The sequence below is a fragment of the Eumetopias jubatus genome, unplaced genomic scaffold (assembly GCF_037043125.1).
Source record: "Eumetopias jubatus isolate StellerSeaLion01/CBP00866 unplaced genomic scaffold, mEumJub1_p1.0 scaffold_3, whole genome shotgun sequence".
NCBI lineage: Eukaryota > Metazoa > Chordata > Mammalia > Carnivora > Otariidae > Eumetopias > Eumetopias jubatus.
Window position 1 is genome coordinate 52,394,309 of NW_028274809.1, and position 21,770 is coordinate 52,416,078.

General features: G+C 35.7%; 1 protein-coding gene across 3 annotated transcripts in view; it reads right to left on the minus strand.

Annotated features, from left to right (window-relative positions):
• Nucleotides 1–934: 934 nt before the first annotated feature.
• Nucleotides 935–21,770, minus strand: part of UBE2E3 (ubiquitin conjugating enzyme E2 E3) — an 85,713-nt gene continuing 64,877 nt past the window's right edge. For all 3 annotated transcript variants that reach the window (XM_028125406.2, XM_028125413.2, XM_028125421.2), the window contains exons 4-6: nucleotides 6,641–6,773; nucleotides 2,767–2,914; nucleotides 935–1,578 (exon numbers count right to left, since the gene is read on the minus strand). In XM_028125406.2, coding sequence (XP_027981207.1) covers nucleotides 1,481–1,578; nucleotides 2,767–2,914; nucleotides 6,641–6,773 — 379 coding nt within the window. In that variant the 3' untranslated portion in view covers nucleotides 935–1,480. The remainder of the gene's footprint in view (nucleotides 1,579–2,766; nucleotides 2,915–6,640; nucleotides 6,774–21,770) is intronic.

Genomic DNA, 21,770 nt, shown 5'->3' on the forward strand with positions numbered 1-21,770 from the left:
TGTTTTACTTTATTAGCTTGAAGCAATGTATTTTTTATGCTAATAATTCCACTCTATAAATTTTAAGATGGTACTTTAAAGCTCCATATTTAGGACTGGAGAAGACATTTGCCCCACATTCCACAACCTTGGCTACAGGACCGCAGAATTACCTCAATAATTATCATAGCCATAGAAAAAAATTAAGCACATTTATACTGTTTACCAAACCTGAATACTGCAAAGTAATTCTAACTCCTATAAGAAATCTAGTATTTGATCCTTGTAACCAAAAAGAAGGAATTTATAAAACCTGTAAAACGCTTAAGATTTAGTTATTTTTTCAAATGAGAAATAAATGCCAGATCTGCACACTAATCCAGAGCTCTATTCCACCTTCAGGCCAGACAATGGTTTCTGTGTTCAACTCTGCCTCTAGCCATTATCTGTTGGCGAAGTGCCATAATAAGAATGGTAATACACACCATACACCATGAAAATTCAAGACCAGTACTAGAAGTTAAGTAAAAAATGTACCAATGACACAGAAGCACTATCAGATTAGAGTTATTTGACAACACTGTCCAATGGTGGATGGAAATCAACAATTGGGAAACAAAATGTTCCATAACTTAATACCAGATTCCTCAGTGAGTCACAATTTCGTATTATCTTTTGCTCAAATATCATCTTATCGAAGTAGAGCTTTATGTGTTTTGAGATCAATGATTTTAAATCCAGTTTTACATGTTTAAGCTCATTATATTCTCTCATTAGTACTTCAAGGGAAAAAAAAACTCTACACATTTAACAAGATTTCAAGTGTTTGCACTGTAACAATTCATTTATTTGTACTGGTCCTTAGTAATCAATCTGCATATCCGCATTTTTATTTCATCAACAATCATCTCAGACACACCTTCTAACAAGATTGACTTAAAATATTACGACAGGAAACTCTGCCTTCAGGAGCATGTTTATTGTGTTTGAGATGATACATCAGGTGCTCTCTGAGCTACAAAGGGGTAAAAGGAAATCCTCTCATTACAAACTGACAAAGGTAAAAGGTAAAACATTTTTCACAACAGCATGAACCACATACTCAGAAATAGATCTGGGTTTAATACAAATGACATAATTCCTAGTCATCTACGGCTACTTTTATAACTTCATACAGATAATGAATTAGGCTAAAATGCACTATAATATTTGGTAGACTTCAGGACCAGTATCCTTAGTACATCACAAAATACATTTTGATATCCCAAAGAAGCAAGACTTGCAAGTAGGCGTTTTAAACGTAACTAATCTACAGCTACAAAGTTCTACTCTTGATAGCATTTACCTTTTTGGGGAGTCTCCCAGTCTCCAAAGGATAAAAGCAGAGAGTAGAATCAGTATAACATATACACAGAAGTCCGTATTGTAAAGGCTATAAAGATTTGCAGCACAGTGGGAAGGGGCCCTTCTGCTCCTTCACACCGCATACAAATTCTGTGAATTATGTGGCGTATCTCTTGGTCCACTGTCTGGCTATCCTGTCATGTTCTGCTCTGTTGGTCAAATACTGAGTGGCTATGCTTCCAACCAGAGGATCCGCTGGAAAGGTAGAAAGAACATTAAGAGATATTATACAGTGTCTTAAAGTTACAGTTTTAATAGTCTATTAAATTGAAACATTAATTTTTCAGCAGCACCTTGATATATAATGGCTAAATTTTCAAAATTAAAATGCTTCAAATAGCATAATCATCTGTGTATTTTAATACTGAAATTAGAAAAGCCCTTTAAACTAAAAAATACATGTTGACTTAATAAATTTGATTTTTTAATACTACTCTTGGCATTTTATTCAGCAATGAAAGTGTGCTTGGTGATTATATTTCTACCTTCTTCTGTTTAAAAACGTAATTTTTAAAATAAAAATTCAAATCTTACAATACAGTTTACAGCATTTCTATCTAGATATTATGCATATTCACAAGCATTTAAAATATTATTATACATATGTACTTTCCTTGAGTGCCTTGCTCTTTCACTTAATATATCTTGGAGAGCTTTCCTTATCAGTTCATTTAGAGCTGCCTCACCCTTTTTAATTTTCTTGGGCCTAGGTATAACTGCTGGGCTTATGATAAAAGTAAAAGCCTTTGGTGATTAGTCCAATATGTAGAAAAAGTAATTCAACTTCTTTAAAAAATGACCACCTTGTAAGATAACATATGCAAAATCCCAGGTCTAAATGTCACTTTTTCAAGTCGACTACAGGTTAATATGTAGCAAATAAGCATTTCTTAAAAACGTTAGGAATGATGTTATTAATGGCTTTATCTCTGAGTTAATATAATCTAGTCCAACTCAAACTATCACTACTACTTCTAAAATACCTAACTATAATCCAAGAAAGAAGGGAGAACTAGAAGCCCTTCGTTACTAAGTGGTTGCTGTAGAGCACACGGCAGCATGGAAGGAGTAAGAAAAGGAGGCACTGGGGCCAGTCAGGGCTTTTTTCCTGCCAAACGTGGTTTGTACGGCTACAGAATTCAGAAGAAAGTCCATCAAAGACAGAAAGGAAGTAATTATAGGTAGCATGCCATTAATAAACTAAAGAAAATTACTGTGAAACTTGTGGTCTATTCTAAGTGAAATGGCTTTGACAATTTCCTTGCAAAATGATTTATGCTCATCTTTCCACCAACAGCATTTACTTTCTCAAATCCATAGTTAAGGCAGCCAAACACACTGATTTCTGTACCCCACTGTGTGTGTTAATAAAGGTTTGCTTACCAGGGTTGCAATCTGTCAAAAGAGAACAAATCGACAGCAAAACCTTTGAAATAGTCAAAGCAGGACTCCAGTTGTCTTTAAGGATGTCCAGACAGATGACTCCCTGACTGTTGATGTTGCAGTGATAGATTCTGGTGCGGAAAGTAACCTAAGGGCAGTTCCATTAAAAACAAAATGAATGCTTTATTACCAACTAAAACTCTCACCAGCAAAAGTAAAGGGTAATATATCATAGATACTAAATAGAAAATAATTTACTGAAGAGCTAATTAAATACCAGGTTTAAGTAATATCAAAAGTAAATGATTTTAACTGGGGTTCCTGGGTTAAGCATCCAACTCGATCTCAGCTCAGGGTAGTGAGTTCAAGCCCCACATTGAGCATGGGGCCTAGTTGAAAAAAAAAAAAAAGTAAATGGTTTTATTCAATTTATTTGAAATTTTTTTACCCAGCAGATTAGGAAAATTATATCAATTTTATACCAAAGTGAGCAGCTGATTTGGTTAGCTTACCCTAAATGAATTATAAAATAATTCTATATATGTATGACCATATATACCATATATACGTGCACACATGTGCACATACAGCTCTGTATAAAGCATGTGAGAGAGAACAGAAGTGTTTTAATGCCAAAGGTAAGAAGGAACTTGTGAAGAATTTTTCTTACCATAAAAAACAGAAGTTACATTAGTTTCTTAGTAGAAAAGATTAGTAGCAACTCAGCTCATGTCCTGTCATGTATCAGAAAATATTGGACAGGGATTTAGAGGAAGGTTGATGAAATCACCAGTCTATTTTTCAACCTTTCATTTCTGTAACTGGTTCAGTGTCTTGTTAGACTAACACAGTAAAATGAAATAAGCAAGGTCTTAAGATAATGAATAAAGGAAACTAATACATCTCTGAGATATATGAAAGAAGAGGATAAATCATAGGAACAAATACTGGCAAGTTCCAAAACAATCACAAACTGGGTGGCTAATTCTTAATTTGGAATAGCAGAGAAAAAAAGAAAAAAACAGTTGCCAATCTCTTGGAACTAGCATTGTACTATATGATCTCCCAGGTAGAGTCTAGAAAGAAAATATTAAAAGCCCTCAAACGCATATTTCTGATTAAGGATGCATAATTAAAAACAAGAAAGAAACCAGTGGTCTAGTAGGGGAGGAAAAAGGAAGAGACTGTACCTCCAGAACCTCTGTGTAATACAGGAGACATACTAGCTTTACAGCTCTTAAAATATGGTTAGTCGTAGTGAGATCGTCTAAAAATGTACAATACATACCAGATTTCAAAGACACAGTACCAAAAAGAGAATGTAAAACATCACATTAATAATACTCTTACATTGATTTCATGTTCAAATGTTGATATTTTGGATGTACTGGATGTTATTAAAATTAATTTCACTGTCTTTTTCTACCCTTTTTAATGTAGCTCATAGAAAATTTAAAATTACCCATGTAGCTTGCATTAGATTTCTGTCAGACAATTCTGCTCTAGAATATGGGAATAATGTATGTTTAGATCACTGACAGCTGACTACTCAACAGACATGTGTGGTTTATAAACAATTAATTAATGTGAATCCTTTTGGGGCACCTGGGTGGCTCCGTAGGTTAAGCATATGCCTTTGGCTCAGGTTATGATCCCAGGGTCCTAGGATCGAGCCCCGCATGGGGCTCCCTGCTCCACTGGGATTCTGCTTCTCCCTCTCCTCCGCTCGCTCTTGACATGTGTGTGCACTCTCTCTCAAATAAATAAATTTTTAAAAATCTTAAAAAAATACTTTAAATCCTTTCAGCTATTAATAATTGGTGAACAGAAAAGAATTAAATTTTTATTATTCCTCAAGAAGTTCAACACCTTATCCGAACTTCAAAAATAAGCAGAGTTGTATAGAAATAATTGTACCTAACACCAAGATACGAGCAGAAGTATTTTCTTTTTCACTTGTTCAACCACAGATCTAGATAGTGCTTCATAATACTGTGTCAGATAACTTAGGCAAGAAGAATGACTCAACATGGAAGGATTAGAAAATTAAAATACTGAGACTTCGGCAAAAAAATTAAATCCTAAATTAAAACATAACCACTGTACTAACCAAAACAACTAATAAGTCATACAGAACTATAGTTTTAAAGATTTATGTTAGTCAATTTTTATCTTACATTAAAAGACGCCAAGAAAAACAGAAAAGTCTTTTTAACAAATCTTCCCTCACAAAATAATTCTGTAAAAAAAAGTTGCAAACTTTTTTATAATTTTGCTACATTAAAAACAATTTCAAGAAAAATGAGGCATCTAGAAGTAAGTATCACTCTTTATCAAAGACAGCCATGAACTATTTTGCTATGATTTTCTTTTCTATAATACAGGACACTTAACCAATGAATGCAAATTGAGCAGTTAGTGATATACCAGCATTGTTAACATGTGTCATTTTGAATGTGAATACAATATGTAGTATTATTAACATGAGGGCTTTATTCCTTTACTTGAACTAGCAAGATATACTCTACATACATGAAAGCATTCAATAAGACAATCGTTTAAAGATCTTAAATTCTGATGGGATCACATAGTATAGTCCTAAAAACACAGATAATTCTAGCTGACAGCAAAATACCTCTAGATGATAGGGAATCTTGGTGTCTGTACTTTGAGGTAGATACCACTAGGTGGAACTGTTGTTATCTTATTAGATAATGGGAGAAAAATCATAGGTCTAAAAAACAAAAACAAACCCTTAATTTTTACTTTCCCTGCCCCCTCCCCCCCCCCACCACAAGCATGCAAGTAAGCCCAGGCATTAAACCACCAGGCAGGCATCAAATTGCTACATGTATTTTAAATAGTGTGTAGGGAACATAAGGAACTATGTTGAAAGGAAAAGCATTTCATCATGGTTAAAGGCTTGATAACAACATACTTTTCCCCTGACATGTCAGAAGTCTCTGTAACTAGACCGTAATTATGTTCAGGCTTAATATTGGTGGTTTTTACCTGTTGGCTGGACCACTTTATAATGAGTAGTGAGAGGAGGAAACTATCCAGGTAATTGTTATGTTTAAGACTTGAAAAATAATCGCCAATTATTACAAGGTACAGCTCAACCCTTTTGTTATCCATCCAGTTCATATTGAGAGCCAACTGAGGCATAAGCCACCTAGCCACCCTCATTCCCATTACTACATCATTATCTACAGAAGGCACAAAGTAAGCTGATTAAGTAATAGTTTCCCTCTTCTTTGCTATGGTTTTCTAGTTTTTGCTGATCAGTAAAGGTGAGGAATTGAGCACAGAATTCAAGTTATTTAATTCTTATTTCTGCAAGTTGTCAAACAGGTTTACTTTTTATCCCAATATGTTTCTCAAGGAAGGGTCCATAGGATATTTTCCCTTATAACATAAATCTAAAATGTCTCTTTGGGGGCGCCTGGGTGGCTTAGTCGGTTAAACATCTGTCTTCAGCTCAGGTCATGATCCCAGGGTCCTGGAATCAAGCCCCACACTGGGCTCCCTGCTCATCGGGGAGCCTGCTTCTTCCTCTCCCTCTGCCTGCCGCTCCCCCCCGCTTGTGCTCTCTCTCTGTCAAATAAATAAATATTTTTTTAAAAAATGTATCTGCTTTATTGGTATGCAAAGTGGCATACTTTCATTTACAATTAACAAACCCTCTTTCTGCTAAAGTTATTTGTATAAGGCAGAAATCAACTTCTTTCAGTTTTAAAATTCTTGGGTTACGTGAGAGTTTCCTATCAATTCATGAAAAACAGTGAAATAAAAATGATTACATCAATACACATTTAACCTCTAGAATTTTGGAGAAGGATAAATATTAAAGAATGGACTTTTAGGTCCTTACCTTTGGTGGCTTAAATGGATAATCAGATGAAAAAGTGATATCCAGAAAAAACACACCACCTTCATATACAGAACCTGGTGGACCAAGTATAGTCGATCTCCATTCATAAATGTTATCTCCTTTAGGCCCAGCACTATGTAAAAGAAATTAAAAATCAATGTGTGTATCTGTAAGCAATGAATGTTAACATCTTAAACCAATTAAGTATTACGGGTAAATTAACAACTTAGAGCAATGAGATAAACATAAAAGAAGCCCAAATGTGTGCATACATGTATGTATAAAATTATTTGCAAATATTTCAAATTACAGAAAAACTGCAAGAACAAAGAACACCAGTATAATCTTACCCAGACTCTCTCCCTGTTAGCATTCTGACCCATTAACTTTTTCATCTTCTCCTTCCCTCCCCTGCTCTCTCCCTCTGTCTGTGTGTATGTATACACACACACACACCCCGACACACACACTGCTTTTTTTTTTGAGCCATGTGCGATTAAGCTGAATACATCTGGCCCTTGCCCCAGTAAAGTGTGCACGTTTCCTAAATTAACCTCCAATATAATCACAATAGCTACAATTTCAGTAAATATACCAATAAAACACTTTAACGTATAATCTGCAAAATAATGTTGTCAACTGATGCAGTAATGCCTTTTTAAAAATTTAATTTTCATCCAGATACAGAATCTACTCTTGTGATCACCTATGTTCCATGTCTTTTGTTTCCTTTAATATGGAATCTTTCCGCCTTTGACTTTTACAACAACATTTTTGAAGAATACAGTTATCTTCCTCCCCATCATCTCCTTCTTTAATAGAATGCTCATCTTTTTGGAGTTATCTGATGTTTCCTCATTAGATGCAGACAGTGCATTCCTGGCCAAAATCGTGCATAAGCGATGTGTTCTCAGGGTACGAAGATATTCATTCACCTATCCCTAATTGGTGATATTAATTTTCATCACCTAGATCAAGTGCTGTCTGACTTTCCTACTGCTTACTTATTATCTTTTCCCTGCAACCAATAAATAACCTTTGGATATACACCTTAAGACCATGCAAATATTCTGCTCTTCATCAAAATTTCACCCCTAGATTTAACATCCAATTGTGATTCTTGGCTGAGCTAAAGAAGCTATACTGTGATGGTGATAAAATCATGATTTTTCCAACTTCAGCATTTCCTACACATTTACGAGCTAGCCCTTGATCCCTCCTCTTTTCCCGTTTGTATGAATCTGTGTATTATTTAAACTAGATGTCCCAGGATTCCAGCTTTGGAATCAGCCACTTCCTCAAGGAGCTCTGGTTCCTTTCAATCTCACATTTAGCAAATGTTAGAAACCAAAGTCTGAATGCTAGGTGCTATCAAGTCCCAGGTACACTGCACTGTGCTCAACAATACACATTTCATTTATAAAATTTGAAACAATAGAGATAATTCAAATAAAATCTAGCTGCACAATTATTTGCCGCACATCCAATACTCCTTAAATTCCCTCCCAATTTACCTACAGACTTCCATTTTCCCCTAACCTTTACCATCATAAATTATCTTGACTTTCTGAACTAATGTATAATACATATACAGCATTTCTTCTTTAAAAGTGACCACTAGTTTAGAAATGATCTGAATGTTTGATTTAAAATAAGGGTAAACCAGCATTGATAAATCACCCATATTAATTACAATAGGACTTTCAAGTCTAGTTAAAATAATTTAACTGTATCTTACTAATTCTGTAAAACTGTGAACTGTAAACATCAGGTAAGTGATGCAATCAATAATCAAATGTGTACTCTGAAAAAAACAGTTCATACAGAAAGGGTGTAGAAAACTTGATGGTATAATCAAAATGTTTGCAGCATGTTTTAAATACCTATCTTTAAGGCAGGTACATGAACAATAAAATTTCACTGTTTTGGCCTAATATTTAGGGAAAAACATTTTTTAAAATAAATACTGTTTTATATGTTTCAAGTATACACAACAACTGCAACTAATTACAATAATGGCTCACTGTTCTGTCATCATTTGAGAATCAGGTATATTCCCTAAGTGAATTTTTATTGTAACTAAAAACAAAATTGAGTACTAATTTTGTAAACAAACAAAAAAGGTTTAACCTGATTCAAGAGCATTTACTTTTCCAAGTTGATTTTTCCCTTGTGACTTAAGGTAATCATTATACAATTAAATTATAGTGTCAAAGACTTCTACGGTTTTACTAAAATGTTTCTAAACTATACACGTCACACAGTGGTGGTGGTAATGATAATAACAACGTTAGTTAAGGTTTAGTCCATCCTTATTACAAGTCAGGCATTGTTCAAAGCATCATAGTGCATAACTCATTTAATTTTCCTTACAAATCTATGAAGTAGGTACTATTAGTACATTCCTATTTTTAGATGAGCAAACAAAGGTTCAGAGAGTTAAATAACTTTCCGTATGTCCCATAGCCACAAAATGACTCAGACAGAACTTGGACAAAGTCTGTGAACTAGTCTGTATTGTCCTCAATGGTTTGCTATATTTCCTCTTATTAATTTCAGTGCTGCTACATCTAATTTAATCTCCAAATTCTGCTAATACTTATTTGTGTAAGAACCCAAGGGGCGCTGTTATCCAAACAAAACAAAAACAAACTTCCTCAGTGATATTTCTTAGTTCTTAGCAGAACTATGCTATGCTTCAGAAGTTAAGTTGGACATTACTATATTTTAATGAATTTTAATGAATCACAGAATTTCAAACTGAAAAGAATCTGGTTGAAGCCATCCCCGGCCCAGCCTTTACCTTGAAAAAACCAAGGCACAGAAAGTAAATGACGCATCTTAAATCCCCTCTGCCAGGTAGCAGAACAGGGATTCCTACACCAAATTCGTACTGGTTCTTAAGTTTGCTTTCTTCTCACTTATGTTGTTTTGCCACAGGACAAAGGATATGTTTATTATAGCAGAATATTAAATGTGACTTTCCTTGTTGTCTTAGGGGAGACTGAGCAAGGCCGAAGCTTATGGTAGTATGATTCCTTTACTGTTCCAAGAATACTGAGCCTAAGGTGAGTGAGGGCTAAAATCCACCCTTGTTTTGGCAGCCTTGTTTGGAATAAGGAGCCCTTTTCCTTCTCACAAAGGTGCCATGTGCAAATCAAGACATTCTTGGTGGTGGAGGTGGAGGGTGAGATGCTGGATGCAAGAGATGACTCCACTCAAATTCAAGCAAAGCATTTTCCAGGCTAGTGTCTGACCTGCAGCTGAGGCTTCACAGCTGAGTAGGAAATGAGGGATAAATGCTAACAATCTCAAGACAGGTGCTATTCACACCTTTTCACTAGTTTGCATTCTCTTTCTCTTACCCAAGCAGTTCCACGTGCCATCCTAGATAATTTGTTTTTCCCTCTCTGGTGAATCATGTTCAAAGAATATCACAATACCATTTCCCCAATCTTTATTAAAAAACAAACCTCTATTACTCTCCCCCTTCCAGGTCCCATCTCAATGGTCTCTTAGCAGGTTTTTACTCATCACTACACTGAAACAGCACTCATCAAAGGTCACCAGTGACCTCACTAGTAGACCCAATGCTTATTTCTCAATCTTCATCTTTTTTGACTGGCCCAGCAACACTGGACACAGTTGATCACTTCTTCCTCCTTGATAGAACTCCTCCTCTGTTTTATTCCTAGAGTAACATACTTACTGGTTTTCCTCCTAACTTTTCTGGTCCTTCCTTCTCAACCGCTAAGTGCTCTGTTCCTTATCTCCCTAACTTATCAATATAGCCAGTCCTTCAGAACTCAGTGCTTGGACCTCTTCCCTATTCTACTCACATCCACTCTTTTGCTGACCTCATGCGGTTTTAGGGCTTCCAACAGCACCAGTAGGCTCTTAATTCCCAAATCTCTATCTCCAGCCCAGATTTTTTATCTTGAGTTGCAGAACTATACATCTAAATGCTTACTAAACAGTCTTTATTTTGAAATCTAACATTTTGAGCCTAATAATTTTGAAAAATGTCTCATATTTAACATGTCCCAAAATAAGCTCCTGATATTTCAGTTATGCCAACTCCATTCTTCTAGTTCCTCAGGGCAAAAACAAAGACCTCATCTTTGACAACACTCTATCCCACATCCAGTATCTTGACAAATTCTGGTGATTTTATCTCCAAAACAAACTCAAAATTCTACTACTTCTCCCTACTACTACCATCTCGACCTTGATTGAAAACACCAGAATCCTCTCCTGGTTAGTTACAATAGCCTCTCTGCTTCCACCTTTGGCCCTACTCCCACCATGGTAGTCTATTTGCAAATGAAATTAGGCAAAGTGATAGTGAGAAAGTAAATCAGTTCATGTAAGTCTGGTCAAAACTTTCCAAAGGCTTACCCTCCTATTCTGTGTTAAAGTCAAAGCCTTATGAGACCTACAATGTACTGTATAATTTGCTGCCACCACCACTACCATCATCCTTATCTGTTCCTCTCTTCCTCGTTCAACTAGCAACCTGTTTCTCCCACACACAATGTACACTTCCACCTCAGGGCTTCTGCACAGATGTAGCTCTGCCTGGAATGTTGTTCTTCACGATGGCAACGTGGTTCAGGATCATCACCTTCTGCAGGTCTTGACTAAAAAGTCACCTTTTCAGTAAGGCCTTTCCTGGCCACTCTATCTAAAAATGTCACACATGATCTCCACACATTGTATGTATTCCTTTCTATTTTTTTCCTCCATGTTATTTTTTACTCTCTAACATATTATATAGTGTACCTACTTATCTTATCGTCAGTCTGTCTCACTAGAATGTAAGCTCCAAGAGGTTATAAGATATAGACTGGGCTCTTTAACCTACAGTGGATTGTGCTTTTTATGCCCTGAAAGTGAGAACTATTTTAATAACTCAAAGTGACTGAAGAGCTGCGGGACCTGCCCAAGATGAGAAGCAAGGGAAATCTCATAGAGCCAGTTTAAGAGCAGGGGAAAGGAAAGGGATAGAAGGGGATGGAAGGGGAAGGGAACGTTTTCTTAATTACCTTCATAAAGGGTTCATTTACTTAATTTACTTCACCAATACAGCAAAAGTAAAATTTATTCCAGTTCTGAGTCAAGTTATGAAAAAGCAGAGACAAAATTAACAGGAGCTTTGTTTACTGAAACCTCAATATGCACAAATGCAAAAAAAAATCATTACATTCCATAATTGAGGATGCAATTTTTGGTTTAAGTGCTATTAAGAAAATGAGGAGTACATTTATTCTATTGTTTTTTGCCCTACAAACATCCATCCCTCTTTTTAAATACCATGTTTCCTATAAGCTATTATATGTTCTACACAAAACAACAAAAGCAAAAAACAGGTAGAAAGTTTAGATAGTGACAAACTTAACCTAAAAATTTTCTGTTAGTAGCTGCTCTTATTGTTAACCAGTGACATAACTTTAAACATTAGCAGCATGAGGACTCATATCTTAGCAAAATCCATTTTCTCACTGCCTGAATATTAATTCAACAATTACGATTACTGCAAGGGTCATTAACACTACCCTTTTCCAACACTGGAGTGATTCCCAATATAAGGTTTCAAATGCTCAATTTAATAACGGATTCATTTTACAAATAAGCATTTTTTCTTAAACAATGCTTTTATACACACTTTTTAGTCCCATACCAAGCTAAATGCAGATTTATACTAAAATTCTATGCTTTTTTATCCCTATGGCAAAAAGTCTTACCTTAACATAAGCTGAACTAGTTTGAAGAGAAAAGGACATAACAACGACTTAAGTCAAGACTTGACATGTCAACTGTGAAAATGGTGGTATAACGGTTAGGTGTCCCATTTTAAATCATTACAGTGTTAAAATGAATATTCCTATGTATACTGTATATATACAGTGTAGGATGCATTGGAAATAAAAAAAAACTTACCAACACAAAGTTCTTATTGAAGCATGGGTTACATAATGGAAGAGCTTGAATTAAGACGCCATATTAATTTAACTTTGATAGGACTTATCCACCCCTCCCTGAATTTTAATGCACTACGTAGTAATACCAAAACCTATTAAAAATACAAATAAAGCCAAAAAAAGAACTAAATACAGGGAGAGATACTCTATGTTCATGGGTAAGACGACTCAAGTGTCAAGATGTCAATTCCTCCCAACTTCATCTAGAGGTTCGATACAATCCTAGTCAAAATCCCACCAAGTTGTTTTGTGGATATCAGCAAACATTATAAAGTTTATATGGAGAGGCAAAAGAATAGCTGACACAATACTGAAGGAGAACCAAGTCAGACACTACCCAACTTCAAGCCTTAGTACAAAAAAGCAACAGTAATCAAGTCAGTGTGGTATTGACAAAAGAACAGAAAAACAGATCAATGGAACAGAATAGAGAGCCCAGAAATAGACCCACACAGATAAAGTCAAATGACCTTTGACAAAAGAGCAAAGGAAACAGGATGGAACAAAGATAAAGACAGTCTTCTCAAAAAATGGTGCTGAAACAACTGGACATCCTCACGTAAAAAAATAAAATTTAGACACAGACCTTATACCTTCACAAACATTAACTCAAAATGGATCACAGAACTACTATAGAATGCAAAACTATAAAACTCCTAGAAGAGAACATAGGAAAAAACCTATGTGATTTTGGGTATGGCAGTAACTTTTTAGATAAAACAGCAAAGGCACAATCCATGAAAAAAAATTGATAAGCTGGACTACATTAAAATTAATATCTTCTGCTCTGTAAAAGACAATGTCAGGAGAATGAAAGAGAAGTCACTGTAACTATCCCAACTTCACAGATGAGAAAGCCCAGGCTCACAGCAGCTAAGCAGCTTCCCCCGCTAAAGTCTTCTGGCTAGTAGTAGGAAGGCAGACACAGTGAGTCTACCTAGAGAGAATATAAACTTAACCACATCTCTATTTCTCCAAACTTTAGGCAATTTGTTTTAAGTAAACAGGTGCTATTCCTGAGTGCTTTGGAAACAGTCATATTTCTCTAGTTTGAAGGAATTAGAAGTTCACAACTTACTAGGGAGAGATACAAGACAATGGGAGAGGGGAGATGGCTTAGGAAACAATACAAGGAAATAATTCTACTAACTAAAAAGAGAGACCTAGCTATCTGCTAGCAGATCACAATTATCTTATCTTCCTATTCCCCTCCCCCAGAATGACCTCTTTCCAGTAAATAAATACAAGACCTGTGGAGTCTGGTGAAAAATGATGGTATTTATTGCTTATTAATCCATACTGTACCTTGTGGGGCATATGAATTCACTCTGAATCTGAAAAATGTATTTGAGCTTTTACAATATGCAAAGCACAGTAGATTCAATGGAAAAAAATAGAAATAAATAATACTCATTCACTAAAGATTTAAGTGTCTAGTATTTTGTGCTGGGCACCTATGCTGGAAACTAAAGATATAATGGCCACTGCCTTCAGGGAGATTACCATCTAGTGGGGGATATAAATATTAATCAAATATAAATGCACACACACAAAAAGTAAAATAGAAAATTTGCTACAAAGGAGGGTTAACCTTGCTCAGTGCCAGGGGAATGTGACCTAGTTAGGAAGATCAGGGAAGTTTCACAAAGGAAGCACTGCTTGAGAAAACACCCAATGGGAGTTAAGTAAGAGAAGGTAAAAGGAAGAGCGGGACAAGACTGAATAGCATATGCAAATGCCCTGAGGCAGTAAGGAACAAGGTGGAGTAGCAGGGACTAGAAATAAGGCCAATGTGGCAGGAACAAAGAGAACAAAGGGAGAGTGCAGTAAGAGATAACAGAAGAGGGAAGCAGTAATGAATGTCCATGCAGGACCTTGTCAGGCTATAAAGATATCTGGCTTCATCCTAAAAGCAAGAGAAAGTCAGTAAATAATTTAAGCACTGGGGGGGGGGGGGGTCATACAATATTTACATTTTGAAAGCTTCCTCAGATTGCTATGTGGAGAATGGTCTGGAAGAGGACCAAAGGGGCTGTGGGTGGACTTCTGTGGTAATCCAGGTGAAGATGGTAGGCTAGACTAAGGCTGTATTAGAGACAAACATAAGAGGATGGATTTGAGAGGGATTGAGGAGGTAAAAATCAACTAAAGTTATGTTTTTGCAATATGGGACATGAGAAGGGGCTATCAAGAATAGCTCACAGTTTTCTGGAATATACAACTGAGACTGATATAGATGCCATTTACTAAGATAGGGACACTGAAAAGGGAGCTGATTTTGGACATATTGGGATTAAGATGTCTCACAGATACACAAGAAAGAGCTATACCAAGGAAATATATATTGACAACTCAGGAGTTGGGGCCTGGGCTGTACATATACGTTTGTGAAACCTTGGTACTTAGATGGGAATGAAGGTCCTGCAGGTGGGATGAGCCAGACTGAGATAAGGGACCCCTGGGATGACAGAATCATACAGAAGTCATGAAAAGGCAGACCTGTAACAAGTGTGTAAGAGAAGGACGAAGAAAGTAAATGGAAGCAAAGCAGAGGAGAGATTAATTACATGAAGAGAGATGCGTAGAAGCTGGGTTTGAAAAGGATGTTAGAAAAAGTAGGGAAGACTTCACCTGGTGAAGATACAGGGATCATACCAACTTGCAATGAGGAAAATTTTATAAAAAGTAATCTAGAAAGGTCTCCAAGACATGTTAAATTAAAAAAAAAAAAAAAAAAGGAAGGCATAGAGTAGTGGATATCAATGCTTCTATTACAGTATAAACTACAAAAGCTATCTGCATGTGTATGCTGGAAGAATGGACTCTTTCTGGGAAGAAGAACAAGAAAATGCTAATAGTGGTTTCCTCTAAGAAGGATCTGATGCTTTGGGATAGAAAAGAACCTACTTTTCACTGTATTTTCTTTTCTATTCTGAATTACTTACTTGTCCAGAAAGGTTTTTTTTTGTTGTTGTTGTTGTTTTAGCTTCTTTTTTAAAAAAATAAGGGGGGAAAAAAATCCCAGTGAGTTTTGTATCACTGAAGCACTAATAAGATTACAGAAGAAAATCTAAACCATAAAGGATTTTAAATATGCAGAGTGAATTTATATAATATATTTTGTTATCCCCAATGCTAGAACTGGAGAATTCTGGCGCCAGAGATTCCTTAATTCTGAAATAACATAGATTTAAGAAGAGCTTTTAGATATTTTGGCTAGAACTACTTAGACTTTCTTAGGTACCTTCCTCTACTTCATTCTTTATGCACTGTAAAATTAAGGGCTCATCTAAAGTTTAAGCCATTTTGCCAATATTCTGTAAATCTATATCACAAATCAAGCACATTTGACAGGATCACCTCATTTTTAGTTTTCACCTTATACTTTAAGACAGACTATGACTGGGTAAAATACAACTAACAAGCTGATATATATGCCTAGACTCTAGTCTAGTTTATCGTGAAGTTTAAACTAAACACAGACTCTAAAAGTACCTGTTTGTTCACTGGTTTTTCTATACGTTTTGGTTTGACACTTGATATGAGCGCCAAGTATGCAAACGCGTACTTCTACCAGGAAACGTTTGTATTGTGAGCTGCCAATTCTGTTCAAACCTTAATAATGTCCACACGGAATCCCTGACCTGAAAAGGAGTTTCAAAATTCAGTACATCTATTTCCTGCTTATGTTCTGCTTTACAGAAGATCTTTTCCCTCAGTGGATAACGTAATTATAAAGCTTAATAACATAGGTAGTGCATATAGACATAAAATAAGGAGGTACTCCCAAGACTCAGTGTTAATGATTCATTCTTGCAACATTTACTGAGTACCCACTATGTGTTGGGCACTGTTAGGTACTGAAAATAGAGTGATGAACAGAACAGATATGACGTCTGCCCTCATAGAGAATATGAAAATAGTGAACGAACAACACACAATTATTAATATGAAATAACACTGGATAAATGCAAAGTCACTTACATAAGCAGAATACCTACCAGAAAGAGTACAGGAAAACAGTACTTAACAAATTGATCCTCTGGTTTTTGGTCCTAACTCATCAAAGGCATGGGCTATACTCCCATCAGTTAACATTGTTCACTCAAGTAGTAAGGGGAAAGGGAGGGAAGGAATACTGTGGAGAAATCTTCAGGTGATTTTAATACACAACCCCCTTAAGAACTACTAAGTTCACTGACGGCATCACTACATCCAAAACCACAGATCACAACCCTGGCTGCCCAAAGAGCTTTATAAAAATTACTGATTCCTAAGCCCTACCTAGGAGATTCTGATTTACTCAGCACAAGTGTGATCCAAGCTTAGAGACGTTTGAGGTTTAAAAACCCTCGGGTGCAGTCGAGATTCAAAACAACTGGGGGGAAGAAAGAGATCTGATATGCAAGAAGAATGGGGAATGACAGAATGGAAACATGAGAAAATATTCCAATTCTCAGATATGACATAACTACCTGGGCTCTGTAACTGTTACTCCTACTGGGTAGACAGATGTAAGAGACTATAGTAACTTTATGCCAAAATTCATTATCATCTTTGGATTATAGTGAATGTACTAAGGTAATGCTGCTCTGTTGCACTCAGCCAGGTGCATGCCAGCCTTCCTGGGCAACTTCCCTATCACTATTTCAAAAAGCTGTGATGATATAACCAGCAGAATACAACTTTTTTTCAAAACATTGGTCAAATGAGGAAAGGTCTCAAAAATATTCTTACTCACATAATCACAAGTAGTTTTGCATGTAATGTTTGTCATTAGAAAGTAAAATGCTGTTACCACAGTTGAAGATCCTTGCTCTTTCTGCTCTATGCTTTCTTTCCATTTCCCTCCCTTTCTGCTACAAAGCAGAAACAAACTTAAAAGCATAAACACAAATTAAATTCTCTCACTTTATATTCAACATTTAGAAAACTCTGCATAATGGGAAAATATATTAATTATATATATAATTATTAAGTCTAGAATACGCACCAGTAATATGACCATTATGCTCTAAAATACTTTTTAAACAGAATTGAACAGTTTGAGGCCTATAACTGCCATTCAAGGACTTTAGTAATACCTTACCACATCTAAAAGAATATAAAGAAGCAAAGATTCACTAAGAAGATCAAGAATATATTAATCTATGTGACATAAAACAGTTTTATTGGTATGACAGTGGAATATTGAGACGGGGTCAGAAATTTGAAATTACAAAAGCAGTCGCTATACATTGAGCTAAAACCAAATACTCCTTAGGATAGGCCTTAGAGAAAAACATAACCTGCTACTAATATAAACCCAATTCTGTATCATCTCCAGCATTGTATTACACCTTGAAAGATTCTTTTCTCCACTTCCATCCCGTATTACCTGGGCTTTCCCTGAGGTCTTTAGCTCCCCACTTTTTGCTGTATGTAATGCCACAGATATCATTACCCGTGCTATTTATCTTTATTGCCTAGAAATATCCTATTTCATATAAATGACACATAGAGTTTCTAAATCTTCAGTTGTAGCATTATATATCAGCATTTCTCACTTGGCTTCTCCTAGTACTACTTACTAAACATTGTACTTGTCTGTTCAGTTGTCACCTGAAACTCCACAAAGTCAAAACAAACCTGGCCCTCCTGGCCCTTCTAAGTCCAACAATTATAGTACTTGATGGCAAAAGTGTGAGAGGGACAATCATGCTTATACACTACCAGTGGGAGGAGAAAGGAGCATAACATTTTAAAGGTTCCTTAGCCACACGTGTAAAACCCATTTGATAAGTAATCCCACCCCTAGGAAACTGTCCTAAGAGAATAAATACAGATGTAGATAAAGATTTTTCTATAAGGAGACTGAAAGCAATTTAATCAGTAACGAGACTCAAAATAACTTCAGTGCCCAACAAAAAGGTAGTAGTTAAATCATTTCTGGTTTTCAAGGAACTATGATGTAGCCACGAAAACTCAAGTTTTTGAAGGCTGTTTAATGGTGTGGAAAAATATGATGGATTAAGGTAAGAAAGGTCACAAAACTGTATACCAGTAGTAATCTAACTGTATAAAATATGTATACGGATAAAAACATCAACTGGTTATATCTACAGTAAACTCAGTTGATTTTATTATGTATTTTTTTGCCTTTGTGTCTTACCAAATGTTTACGATAATTATACTTTTATAATCAGAAAAAAAAGTACTTTTTTTAAATGGCACTTTCATTTATCGTTCCAGTTGTGCAGACACAAAACTTTAGTTTTAAGCCTCCTTCCTCACCAGGCCCCGTATCCAATCATTCAGGAAGTCCTTTTGTGCAATCCTTCTTATATCCTAAGAATGGCAGTAGCAAACAACTGTACTGGAAAGGCATGGAAGGTCTTCAGAATCCTTGCAAAAATTCCTCAAGTTTCTGTTTATGTCATTTCTTCTACCTCCCCAATCACTCCTGCTTCTTTCAATACTCTTTATCTGAATTCATTAACAAACAGAAGGCCTTCCATAACGCTACAAGACTCTTCCCTCTTTTTCAACTTCTCTAGTACACACAGCTGTTTGGCTTTTTGGTTAGGACACACTGAAGGCCGACTAGAAGAAGAGCAAGGTGGCGTGAGGTCAAGGCAAAAAACATGAAACATGTAAACAAGCCCTGAAGGCACAGAATAGTAACATGTTTCAAAATAACAGCCTTGAGTTAACAAGAAAAGTTGGGTGATGTTCAACACATATTGTTTCCTAATACAGGCAAACATTAATTTTCAAACATCTGTAAAACTTCAAAAGCGCTTGAAAATTAATGTGTAAGACCAAGAAGACATGACAACCAAATTCAATGTGGTATCCTTGAATAGAGAGATCCTGGAATCAAAAAAGGGTATTAGTGAAAAACTGGTAATATATGAATAAAGCTGAGTTAACCTAATAGTAACTTACCAATATTAATTTCTAATCATCTAATATTAGTTTTGACAAACATAACAGAAGGCTTCAAAAAGGCTTTCTCATTTACAATTGCTGTCTATTGCCTAAAGGATAAGCATCGGTACAGTACTAAGTCAACAGTACTAAGGAATACTGAGATGACCCTCCACTTTGTGATGGTGGGGAGGAATTCTTCTGCCTCACATTCCAGTGCTCTTCTGGACCACATGCCTCATGTCCAACGCCTGGTTTTCATTCAGTTCACTGAGTGAACGCATCAGCCATGAATAATTCTATTTGACAACACCTTATCACAATTTGCGGTATTAAGAATCTTTATGTTTCACAACATTCACAGAAAACTCTGACATCCATTTTAACAATTAGTTTGGAGCTATACCGATCATTTATATTAAAAATACTTCATACTAAACTTCTATTTCCTGTTCAATGCCCCTATGAGGAGAGGTAAAGGTTTTGTCTCACAGCTATTTGACACCCTATATGAAGACCGGGATCTATTTAAAAGGGTAAAAAACAAAACGGTGAATCTTAGAGGCACTGTTCTTTCTTGTACTTTAGAGAAAAGAAAATATGCTGAAGCATCAGAAGGAAACAAAGAGTCTACTTATGAAAATTCAAGTCTTCCGCTCTTGTAAGGTGAAGAGTATTTCTTTTACTGCACAGTCCAACTTTTTTGATCAACTTAACAATATGACAGTAAGGAGAATGGTTTTATAAAAATCCCAGGAAGTGTTTATTGTTAAATGACATTTAAACCATGATTATTTTGAATATTATGGCTGCTGCAGTGATTTCCTCTGTCATCAGTGTTTCCAGTATTTTTAACCTATGATCTACCTAAAAGCTCTAGTGATTACCTACCCTCATCCTTTTTGTTACACCTTTCACTAAATAGAGATTACATTTTATTCTAACCTTAAAAATTTAGATGTTACAGCATTTTTATATGTCCCAAAGCAGCCAGTATAATGCTTTCCACATAACACTCAGTAAGTGCTTGCTGACTAAATGTCAAACATTATGAAAGGCATGATGGCACAAGATTGATTCTTTATAAAAATTGTCCTGTCTTACCCACCAGTTTTTTACTTTATGTATACCAGCAGCCAGGTACTGTAGACTATGGTAGGGATAGATAAGATGCCACCTAACTAAATTTACAGATAGGAAAATGTTAAATGCAATACTGTATAACAGGTGCAGAACTAGGCATAGTTCAATGACACATGGAAGGACGAAGGAGGATGTATCAACTCTGTTTAACTGGGTATAACAGGAAGCCCTATGCATGCCGGAATACATGGCAATCCTCCATTTTCCCCATAAAAAAAGAAAAAAAAATCCCCCCCCATTTAAATGTATGATTTTTGGAATGCCAAGGAAACACTTAAAATAACTACTTCAGCTACAGATATTTAAAATCACCCAATATAATAATAAATTAACTTGCAAATAATGCTTTCCTCCACTGTTTAAAATTTTATTCAACTCCTTGAGATTAGTGTCATTATCATCACTTGAATCCTTTTTCAGAGTACATTATCTTCACTTCTAAGTTACTGAGATGCAGCACTTTTTGACTGTGCAACTGATGCCATTATCAAAAATTTTATCAGCCAGAAGTATCATTTGTACAATGTTAAGATCAATGTTTTTTCCATAAAAGTATATTCATTATATACTCAATATAACCATTTATTATATTCTTTTAAATATTTTAACCAGCTTTGTTGAGGTATAACTTATTTATAATAAAATTCACCATTTTGAAGTAAATAATTTGATGGGTTTTGACAAATATATACAATCTTACAGCATTGCCACAATCACGATATAGAACATTTCTACAATCTGAAGAGCTCCCCGGTGTTCCTTTGAAATTCACCTCCTCTCTCCACCCTTCGCTCCTGGAACTACTGATCTACTTCTGCTACTACAGTTTTGTCTTTTCTAGAATGTCCTATCACTAGCAGCGTACAGTATGTAGAATTTTGTTACTGAGTTCATTCATTTAGCATAATCCCTTTACACTCGTCCATGTTGTGGTGTGTATCAGTTCATTCAATCTCACAGGTATGTCACAATTTGTTTATTCATTCACCCAATTAGTAGACACTGGTAGATTGCTTTCGACTTTTGGCTATTAGGACTATACAACCGCTACGAACATTGAAGCACGTATTTGTGAAAGTATGCTTTCATTTCTCTTA